Here is an 11,844-nt window from a genome sequence, read left to right as displayed (position 1 = left end):
AGCGACCCCGAGTGAAACCAAATTGTTTAGGAGACATTAAATTATTATTATAATTATTGAACAGCTATAAATCCGCATGCCCACTGATTGACTAAGCCCCGCGACAAGGCCAACACTGGTGGGAGCCTGAGCTTGAGAGGCTACGAAGAAGGGTAAGGAGACGCTTCAATAGAGCAATGAACACATGCGCCGATGAGGACTGGGAAAACTACAAGGCGGCCAAATCCAAACTAAAAAAGCGCATACGGTTCAGGAGCACTGCTACTGCGGGAACATCAAGCAAGCAAACAGAATAAGGAAAATCCTAGACAACTCAAATTCAACTGAGCTAGGTTCAATACGCAAAATAGACAACACATACACAACTTCCCCTGCGGAAACGGAAAGAACCCTACTGGAAGTACATTTCCCAGGATGTAGGTTCCAAGACGATAGGTGCAAAGAAATGAATTACATCACATCGATCCACAACTGGCGATACGCTGAACAAGTAGTAATATACGAAAAAACAAAATGGGCAGTAAACTCCTTTGAACCGTACAAAGCTCCGGGCCAAGATGGAGTATTCCCCGCACTCCTACAATGGGGCGGGGACACACTGGTCCAGCACCTTGTCAACATCTTTCGGGCCTGTCTAGCATTCAGCTATGTCAGCTGGCGAGAGGTAAAACTCATATTTATACCGAAACCAGGAAAACCCGACTACACTGACGCAAAGTCCTTCAGACCAATCAGCCTCACATCGTTCTTCTTGAAGACATTAGAAAGGTTATGTGACAGAGAGCTGAGGGATGGAGCGCTTAAGAATATACCATTACACGGAAACCAACATGCATACAGCCAAGGCAAATCCACTGAATCGGCCCTACATGCCGTTGTGGGCAAGATAGAAGTGGCCCTTAAAGACAAAGCAATCTGCCTAGGCACCTTTATAAATATTGAAGGAGACTTCGATAAAACAAACTTCTCCAGCTTACAATCAGCACTGAGAAGACACGAAGTAGATGAAGTGCTAATTAGCTGGATTAGCAACATGCTGAAACACAGAACAATAAAAACAACAGCAAATGAGACCCCATGGGCCATAGTAGCGAAGAAGAAGCCCTCAACGAGGGGTATTGTCGCCTCTGCTGGGGAATATGGTCGTAAATGACCTCATCATTAAACTAAACAAAGAACATTTCTATATAGTAGGATATTCTGATGACATAGCTATAATGGTAACAGGAAATTATGCCAATATACTCTGCGACATTACACAAGCTGCTCTCCGAATTGTGGAAAGATGGTGCAGAGCATACGAACTATCGGTACACCCAACAAAGACGGAACTAGTAATGTTTACAAACAAACGACTACTAGGTAACTACCGACTACCCAAACTCTTCAGTACAGAACTACAGCTATCAACCAAACTTAAGTACTTGGGAGTAATACTGGACAACAAGTTGAACTGGAACAAACATCTGGACAACAAAATTAAAAAACCTACTATCACCTTCTGGCAGTGCCATAGAAGGGTAGGTAAACAAGGGGGACTTTCACCCAAGATAACACTATGGCTCTACACAGCGGTGATAAGACCCATGATCAGTTACGGCGCGATAGTATGTTGGCCACGACACAAACTGACGACCGCAACCGACAAGCTGGACAAATTCCAAAGACTCGCTTGCATGGCGACGACCGGCTGCATGAGGACAACTCCAACTGCGGCCCTCGAAGCGAAGCTGGACCTGCGATCCCTCCCACTGTTCATCAGACAGGAAGCGGCGTCAACAGCAGTGCGTCTAAACAGAGCCGGCCTTTGGAAGCACATGAGGACCCCACATACAGAAATTCTTTATAAGACTGTCAATGAGGAACCGCTACTGGAGGCGGTTGTGGATAGGATCCCAAAACAATACATCTTGGACAAAAAACACACGATACAATACAAGATACAATTGTTTGAAGATCCCAACGAAGGACTGAACCCCAGAGAGGTCAGAGTCTTCACTGATGGATCTAAAACAAAAGCAGGAACAGGTGCTGGGGTATTCTCAGAAGACCTCAATATCAGGATATCAACACCGCTTGGTGACCACAACACAGTATTCCAGGCTGAATGCATGGGCATCAAATTGGTGGCAAAAGCAATCATAGCGAGAAGAGTAAAGAATTACTCCATTCAAATACTCTCTGACAGTATGTCAGTGCTTCAAGCACAGAACAGCTATGACATAAACTCAGGGCTCATTTACGTCATGCACTCATAGAGGTATGTATACAAAACCATGTAACTCTACAGTGGATTAAAGGACACAGCGGCTCACCTGGTAATGACGCAGCAGATGAACTAGCCAGAAAAGGGCCGGAGACGGACGCTGTGTCCCTCCCCTATCAATGGTCCAGAACAACTATACACAAAGGTACAAAATCTTTACATAATAATGCATGGACCACCTTTATGGTTTGTAGACAGGCGAGGGAAGCACTCCCAACGCTCAATGCCAGTCTATCTCGAATATTAATTAAACTTAAAAAGCAAGAGCTTCGCACTCTAACTGCCGCCCTAACGGATGATGAACACCTTTCCAATTTAGGTGTCACAGACAGCCCTCTATGCAGAGTGTGCTTGGAGGGGGAGGAAATGGCTGTGCACATTCTACTACAGTGCTCCAGCGTAGCCAACTACAGGGCGAAGTACCTTGGAGGGCCAAGGTCGTTCCCCGAAGTCTTCAGCAAACCAAGGAGGCAGCTGAGATTCCTGAAGGAGCTTGGGTGGCACGTGTAGGACCCTGCCCCCACCACACGCAAAATAGGCGCCTTGTCGTCGAGTTGCGGATACCAGCCCGTTGCACCAAGTACCAAGTAAGTATTTACTACAAATCATTATCTCAAAAAATGATATTGTAGTTGGGTTTACATAGGTAGCTACTTATGTACCTATTGATGACAAAAGGGGCATGGCCTGAATGGACATGCCCGTTTTGTCATTCATACTTTAGGCAAATTAACTCCCTCAATTCCGACCACTGGCGACCACAATAGAACAGTCAATGGTCACAGTGATGAGTGGCTACATAGTCCATGAATGAAGCCTAATAATAATGAAATAATAATAATACATGAGCATAGATTTGTGCATATAATTTCTTCTTTTTACATAGTAGTGTTGTCCTTTTAGAATTTTGCCAGAATCGACTTTTCTTCTTGGTTCCCATAAAATAGGATTTGTTTTTTTATTACAAATAAAAATCAATCAAAACTTTTAATACAATGCCACATAAATTATGTTGTTTTGCCATACACTACCAAATTTGAATGGGATTTTTTTCTAATGCTATTAAGTGATGGAACTAACAAGTTGTGCATCCAATAGAAAACCAACATGACTATCCATAAATCATCAGCGGTTGTCTTGCTGCACTTGTATACCTATTCGGGTAGGTACATATGTATGTATGTTTGTGTGTAACTGGCTTGGTCATGTCAATGGTGTGTGTGGTATTGTGAGGAAGGTGCATATGTAATGAGTGGACAATTGTTTGTTTGTATGTGGATGAGACTGTGTGAATGATACCAGTTAATAAATTCAATATTACTGTGTTCTTTTTATATTAAGTTAATTTGGATATTTTATTCACAGTATTTAGTATTGTGGGAGTACTATGTGATAGAGTACAAGCTTACGTATTAAATTTTAAATTTTGATGTAGCAGAACTGTTGGCGTATCTTGAGAACATATACAATATAAGAGTGTATGATAACCGTTGATACGCTAAATGTACTTAATAATATTTATCATTAAAACTTTGTAAATTACCAAAGCACACATAAAAAGCTTGTAGGTACAAAACAGACATTTTTAGTGTCAAGTAGTACGTAAATCGTATCGGATGATAAATGCAGTTCTAAATCTTTTATTTTGACAAGTTTCCTCAACGCATCCATAGCATGCAATTAAGAAGGCATTTGTAATTAAATAAACTTACGGAATCCTGTTTGTTTTGATGTATTTTCCGAAGACATTGTTGCAGGCCTATTATTCTTATAAAATGATTGGGAAAAAATATGTGCTAAGTAGCGGATGTATATTGATATGTATTGACATATCTTATCGGGGTTTCAGGAAAATGATTCATTTTTCGAGTTTTATCAATTTGTTTTCCTTTTAAAAAGTATAGCAAAATCAAGCAAAACGTCAAATGCGTTTTGATTCATTTGCCAGTTTGAATTTCGTAGCAGCTTGTTGAAATTCAATGGCACAACGAAACGCAGAAGAGAAACAATTGATTTTGACATTTCAAATTGTGGGCAGTGGGCAACTATATATATATATATATATATAGGCTGTAAACATAGGGATGTTCCGATACCACCAAAGTATCGATACCAACTCAAATGAGAAGTAAACAATTCGCCATGCGATACTAATTTCTGTATCTTGTACTAATCATATGAGTGCTTCAAAAGTATCGATACTTTTTGGGATATGTAAAATATGTCCACACTTTAGATTTTGCCGGCGCCATAATAACAAAAAAAAGTAATAAGCTTTTAACAAGCACGCATTGCACATTATACAAATACAGGTTTTTTTTTAAAGTATTATAGCTAAATCGATAATTCCGCTAATCAATCGAGAGTTTGATAATCGATTACTTCGAACTTTTCGAAATAATACCTAAACTAAACATTAAATTGTATTAAAACTGAAATACAAAAATCCCCAAAACTACATAAGAACTCGCCATTTCTCTTTGTGAACTTCGCTCATTCGTTGAGATATATGTAGTACCATTCATTCAAAAATGACCAAAGAAGATAGACATACATTTTTACTGGTTCTTTGCGGTTTGAGTTTGTAAAACGGTGAAAATGGAAAGAAAAATAATTTGGAAAAAAAGATGATCTTTTCCTGGGAAGTGGGATTAAGGTTAAATATTTACGCGTGCGCGTTTAGATTCGATAGGTACCAGTATTTTTCTTCCGATACCCAGTAAAAATCGAAAGGAGGGATTCGATACTAAAAGTACTCGGTATCAAAACAAAAATATCGAGTACATACTCGTATTTATCAATTCATCCCTACGTAAACATTGCGATGTAAATTTTATTAATTTTAAAAGAAATATGGCACTACGAAAACCAATTTTAAAATTAATAACAACTCGGAGACCATTGCAATGCATCTCCAGGGTCCGCGCGTATAACACCCAAGAGCGAGAGTCGCCGTCAGTGGCGGCTACGCGCGAGAGACCTAAACAGACGCATTTCGGATTTCAGACTGTCCACGAAGAGGAAAAATGGAAGAAAGGTTTGATGATGCTATTATTTGTCATGTTTATAAAGGCTGTCCTGTAGTACTATTATCATACGTACTTTTGGAGGTTATGTTTTGGAAACGTACATTTAATACTAAATCATTTTTATTTCTACACACATTACTTACATTGTATTCCGTTTCACATATTTGGAAATAGTCTATATTTATGAATGTTCCAGGTCGTCATGTCATTTATTTACCTAATAACAGTCTATATTTAGTTGCCTCTACAGAAAGATTACTGTTTACTACACTTATACAGAATTATACTCATTCCTAACCAATATAATATCTACATATATTAATCCTATTATTGGTCACGACGTGCCATTATGTTTGTCCATTCATTTGTCATCAACTAAATCAACTGCTATTAGTTTGCTTTTTTTCCTTTCAGAGTACTGTATAAAATTATTTGGAATTATGTATATATTGTGTAGCATTTGTTGTACAGTACATGATGTGTTCGAGACGGTGGCAGAGAAGTATGACGTGATGAACGACGCTATGTCGTTTGGCATCCACCGCGTGTGGAAAGACTTCTTCATGCAGCGCCTGGCGCCTACGCATGGCACGCGCCTCATCGATGTTGCCGGCGGCACTGGTAATGGAACACTATATACAATACTTCAGATGACTCATCTGATTTATGTTTGTAATTTGTATGAAATACACCTACTCTTGTATGAGATATCTAGTTGAAGAAGAGTAAGGAACTTCCCAAGGGTGATTTCGGCTCCTATTTCATTTTATCCATGTTTTAGGCGACATATCGTTCAGGTACGTCAACTACCTACGGAATTTGGGCGCCGCGCCGGAGGGCAAGCGTAGCAGCGTCACCGTGTGCGATATTAACCAGGCCATGCTCGACGTCGGCAAGGCACGAGCGAACAAGTAAAACCTTTATTAACTATAGATTGATAAAGTAGATGTAAAAGTGATAAAAAAATCCTCAAATCTAAATATCTAAGAATTCAATCCAGATTGACAGTCCCGTGTTTTTGATGGTTAGTTTAGACTTTTGGCAATTGTTATGATAAAAATAATGCAATTATTTGTTCAGACATGGATTAACTTCGGAGAAGACTGGTGTTGACATGAACTGGTTGTGCAGTGACGCCGAGAAGCTCTCGGTGCCCGATGAAACGTACACCGCCTACACCATCGCGTTCGGCGTTCGCAACTGCACACATGTTGACAAGGTTACACTCTATTGACTTGAGTGAGTAGCTGAAAAAAAGTATGACTGAACAGTTAAAAACCAATATTTCAGCTAAATCAACACATTCCAGGATGAAATGTCGAACATAACAAAAGTATTGTAATTGTCTTAGGCTCAATTTACATTGCCGCGGACCGAAATAAATTGTACATAGCATAATGAATTTAATGTCAACTGTGCAATGGACAAACAACTTTCGGAGAATTCTCGGACATTCGCGGGAATACCCGTAGCTGTCCTCGAGCGTTTCTGCGGGAAATGGCGCGAACGGAGACGCAGTGCGGCGTCAAGCGCCTATGAAACAAAATATAAAGGTATAAAACTGCCAAAATATTTCATATTGTTCAAAAAGTTTTCATTTCTATAAATCATGAACCTCATAAATTTGCAAAAAAAAAACAATATCTATGTCCACCATCTTAGTCATGTAAAAATCTAGACTGAACACCTAGACTACAACCTCAAGGCACAATCGCGAAAATTCTCAAGTGCTAATTCAAAAACAATTCCGTTAAGTGCTAATGTAAATTGAGTCTTGGACTACCTTTTTTGGCTCGTATTTGGATTCTACGTTGCTAAATTAACAGTATAATTTCGTTATAAAAATTCGCTTCCATTCCGTTCCGCGGCAATGTAAACTGAACCTATAATCTCGGATTGCTAGGTGCTAGAGGAAGCGTACCGCGTGTTGATGCCGGGCGGTCGCTTCATGTGTCTGGAGTTCAGTCAGCTGCCCAACGACACGTTACAGTGGTCAGTACTTACCAGCTAACAAGTGCATATGCATTATTATTAGTGTGCATATGAATAACATGACGCACTTGAAACGGAAAACGGTGTCGTAACTAAAAATCGGTGAAATTGAGAAAACACAGATTTGAAGTTCAAAAAATATATTGAACGGATCTTATTGCAAATAAGTGATACATAGTATTTAGAGAAATTTTTGACAACTTGTTATACATGGACGTGATAACACAGGTATGCATGAATTTTGGATTTTAATCGTAATATCACTTATGACTTTAAGATGTTTGTGATTGTGAAATGGTCAGGAATATTAAACAACACAGGAATGACAATTGTGATAAATGATCAACATATTTAGTTTAGTTACAGACATTAACAATAATTATTTAAAGAAAAGGGCAATAACTACGACAAGGCCTGATAGGAAAGAAGAATAGTTCAAGGTCAGATTACAAATAATCTGAGAGTTCAAGAGACACTAGTGACATTGATAACGCAAATGGTGACAGTTTATTTCGTGACTAATAGCATAAATGTTTTACAATAAAATATTGACGGACAACTAAGTCAGACCTGCTTATATTAGAGCTAGATGAATTTTATTCATGAACAGCAATAAATCTGTAGATGTCGTGTGTATTACAGAACACAACATGAAGGTATAAAATATAAAATTCCTAAATATTTCCAATTACAGACTTGGTTCTTACTTTACTCGAAATAAATGGAGGTGCATCTATTCTCATAAAATATGATTTTAGTTATAAAATAATCGATGCGGCTTCCAAATTTAGTGTTGCAAACATGATTAAACGCTGTGAGGTTGAACTAAATGATCATAATTTTATAGTTCTATATAAACTTCCGAAAAACGAATCAAAATGTATTGAAATATTTTATAACAATCTGCATGATAGGTTGACCAAAGGATTCTGTGGCGATTTTAATATTCACTCTCTAGATCACTCCAAATCGGCCGCTTGCCAGAAGCTGCGAAAGCATCGACATATATAGATGATAACACGTTGTTCTGGTCAGCGGGCGAAATTATCTTTAGAATTTACCCCAGATTACAAAACAATAGGCAGATGGAGCATACGCAACAAACGAAGTGAAGCCGCTTTTCATTTATTATGTGCGCGTAAGATTGCCAGATGCAGCGAAAAAACTTTCGTACTTTTTTCTGTTGCTTTCTATAATACTGTTACAAACTGGAAATGTTATTTTGCATTACTTATTACTTAAGTGGTATTAGGATATCAAACAAATGATATGCAATATTTCATTGTTATTATTTGATTTACATCACACAAAGGAAAGAATACTGTATTAAGATATTTTAAATTTGAAAATTTTGATAGTTCAAAATATTTATTGAAATTGCAGTTACAGAATATCTTAATAACCTTTATTTTGTACACATGTTTTATAATACTACCGTTTCGCGTCTATATACCGAGCATTCGTTTCTAATTTTCACTCACTATCAAATACTTTTCTATTAATTCTTTCATTAAATTAACTTTGTAATCAATTATATAGCATTGACGATTGTGTTCTAATTTGACAAAAAGTGTTTGGCTCCTTCTCAGATTACAAAACAATAGGCAGATGGAGCGTCGAACACGAAAGTGAAGCCACCAAAGCACATACAAATTCAAAAGCGAATATAATCTCGCGTTAGTACTAAGCACAGCGTCGTACTGTTTGCACGTCACGAGTGATTAGTTATTTTATATTTTAAAATACCGTCTTGTATCTTTAAACATTGTAAAAGTTGTTCCCAAAAACAGTTAAACATATGTTCACAAGGAACTATTGTTTTATACTTGAACTATACATTTACGAAAATGTTATTTATAGGAAATGAAACTATTTTTCCGGATTTAAATCGCGTATATTTGTGGTGGTCCATGGGACTAAAGGGCTCGAGACGTTGGTTTGTTTGAAAAAAAAACAAATATACGTAATTTAAATTTGGAAAAATAGTTTCATTTCCTATGTGTAACAATCGCGAAAACCTAAGAACTCGAAATGTTATTTGTGTTAAGAAAAATATTATTTTTTTTAATAAAAGTAGTGACAGACATAACATTAATACGAGGAACAAAACTAAACTAGCTGTTCTTGATAGTCGTCTTCATAGTCTCAAATTCATGTATACACTTCTGTAATAAGACTCCCATTGATATTCAAGTTTTGCCATTTACGAGGTTCAAAAGTATTGTGAAACAATAACTTTATACTGAAAGTTATTATGCAACTTTTGTGTACTTGGATGACAAAAATCCTTGGTAGTGACCCGTTTAGCTCTTTAGAATAGAAAACGTTTATTTGCCAGAATACAGTAATTATACAGATCTAAAATAAAAATAGGTACAATGAATTCAACCTGCAAGCAGGTGTGCAAATATTAATTGAATTAAATATTTTGACCTCCTAAATTAATTGCACTTCAAATCAATATAAATTAGTATTTGTAAATTCTAAATATTTTTTATTACTATAGAAGCAATGTGTCGTAAGCCATTTTGTCAATTGTGATGTAAACGTAGGTCCGTGTAGTAATTTAAATTCATATATCGACTCATCCGTAGAACAAAGATCTATGTGCAAGACTACTTGTTCTCGAGACATAGTACATTTCGTTCGTTCTTCTTCGCTGTGGATGGTAGATCGACCGTTGTTCTATTTTATATTTCCGAAACGCAATAAGATATATAAATTCTCAAAACACCTTTACATAGGCCTCATTTTAAATAACGAAATTATGTATTTATTCTCTTTTCGCTATATAATCACATCGGTCTTTGTTCTTCGGATGAGTCGATATCTTTATGCACATATTGAAGCAGTTATTGTTATAAATTAATTTATGGCATCGAGATTGGTATAAAAGCTCATGCTTTTAGCTCTGGTTTGCCTTTGTATCACTTCACCACGTGTTTTAAAATATTGAGGATGAGTGTTCACGAATATGCAAATGCCCCTTATATACATTGCATGGCAAAGGCAGCATGTTTAGTTTTTTATATACATGCATGGCAAAGGCAGCATGTTTAGTTTTTTGAACAACGGTTTGAAGCTATCATCGAACCGCGCACCACAGATCGCCCGAATACACTTCTTCTGAACCTTGAACATTATCTTTCTAAATGTACTGAGTTGCCCCATAGTATAAAACTGTAGCTGAGTACGGACGAAACGTAGCCGTGATAGGCCGTCAGCGCCGCTTCTCGAGAGAGATAATTTGCCTTAGTCTTCGCAGAGCGTAAACAAATCAATTTAGTCTCATACAAATTTTTTCGATGTGATCCTTCCAGTTAAGATGTTTATCGATTGTCAATCCAAGAAAGTTAAATGTGTTAACTTCATCTATAGTGTCGGTGTTGTAGTGAATTTTAATTGGTATGGGATTTGAATTATACGACCTAAATGTCATAAATTTAGTTTTGATTATATTAATGCGTAGATCATTAATGTCCATCCAACTTATTATATGTGTCAGTGCTTTATTTATGTCGGTGTTAAACGTCGTTGTTTTCGCATTTTGTTCGTTAGTTTTTAATCGCTAATTGTATACATTTATGGTCAATAGCATGTGGAAGGTCATTAATATAAAGGAGGTATAGTAAAGGACCGAGGAAGCTACTTTGAGGAATTCCAGTATTAGTTGTTTTTAAGTGAAGGTTTGTTTGGAAAGTATATGATTGTGTTTGTTTTTTGTAAATCCACTTATTTCTGTAAATTATGTTCGATTTGTCAAGTAACTTTCTACCCAATCGAGGGCTCTTCCTCTAATGCTATATATTTCAAGCTTGTGTAGGAGCTTGGAATGATTAACAAAGTCGAAGGCTTCTTTCAGGTATTCTCGATCTAAGATGTTAATTTAAATTAAATAAGTATTGTAATGATAAATATATGTTTACAAAGAGCAACCCCTAGAGTTTCTTGCTCATTCCTTTCAGGGGAATCTGCTTTACGAATGAGCAGTACAGTTGATTCAGTATGATGATTTCAAGTGTAATTTGCTTATCTATTAGCACAATTAGAGAGCATTTGCACTAAACTCGACACTTATGCATACATATTATACATGCATAGCAAAGTTGTAGACACCACGGTTATGTTATCACGCGTACTCTGAAGCCAAGGCGTTATGACCAATTTCGTATGAAAGCCTGTAAAATCACCTTCACACAGAAAAGTATTTTTGTAATGGCGCCAAAAATTTACCGTATGTACTAAAGTCGGAGAAAAACCTTACGCTATTTCAAATAAAACACAAGTTATTGACTAATAAAATGTACATACTATACAGTGTCGCGAATTTTTAAAATGATAAACCCCTAAATTCAGTCTAATTTTTGACATTTGTATATTGACATTATTCATAATACGATGTTATTATTCTCCTAGTTCAGGTATATGCGTTATATTTTGCATTGATTCGCATAATTAGTCTTTAGTTATTCCTTTGTACAATAAGTTATTCAATAAACAATTTTATTATTCAAACTCAAACTCAAAATAATCTTTATTTCATAGGTAAGCATTATT

At 36.8% G+C, this 11,844-nt stretch overlaps 2 protein-coding genes across 3 annotated transcripts in view; one reads left to right on the top strand and one right to left on the bottom strand.

Moving 5' to 3' along the window:
- LOC113225485 (protein GUCD1) overlaps positions 1–4,150 on the bottom strand; it is an 8,034-nt gene extending 3,884 nt beyond the window's left edge. Inside the window, exon 1 of the mRNA XM_026457805.1 lies at positions 3,979–4,150. Within this exon, the coding sequence (XP_026313590.1) occupies positions 3,979–4,015 (37 nt within the window). The 5' untranslated portion in view covers positions 4,016–4,150. The remainder of the gene's footprint in view (positions 1–3,978) is intronic.
- Positions 4,151–4,984: 834 nt separating this feature from the next.
- Positions 4,985–11,844, top strand: part of LOC113240654 (2-methoxy-6-polyprenyl-1,4-benzoquinol methylase, mitochondrial) — a 9,434-nt gene continuing 2,574 nt past the window's right edge. The window contains exons 1-5 of one of the 2 annotated variants that reach the window (XM_026478009.1): positions 4,985–5,303; positions 5,767–5,916; positions 6,077–6,206; positions 6,376–6,514; positions 7,199–7,287. In XM_026478009.1, the coding sequence (XP_026333794.1) occupies positions 5,120–5,303; positions 5,767–5,916; positions 6,077–6,206; positions 6,376–6,514; positions 7,199–7,287 (692 nt within the window). In that variant the 5' untranslated portion in view covers positions 4,985–5,119. The remainder of the gene's footprint in view (positions 5,304–5,766; positions 5,917–6,076; positions 6,207–6,375; positions 6,515–7,198; positions 7,288–11,844) is intronic. The other variant, XM_026478011.1, reaches the window with a different exon arrangement.

Source organism: Hyposmocoma kahamanoa, unplaced genomic scaffold (genome assembly GCF_003589595.1).
Source record: "Hyposmocoma kahamanoa isolate Upper Pololo Valley unplaced genomic scaffold, ASM358959v1 160, whole genome shotgun sequence".
Taxonomy (NCBI): Eukaryota; Metazoa; Arthropoda; class Insecta; order Lepidoptera; family Cosmopterigidae; genus Hyposmocoma; species Hyposmocoma kahamanoa.
The sequence above is the reverse complement of the archived record's forward strand: the minus strand, read 5'-3'. Positions and strand labels throughout refer to the sequence as shown.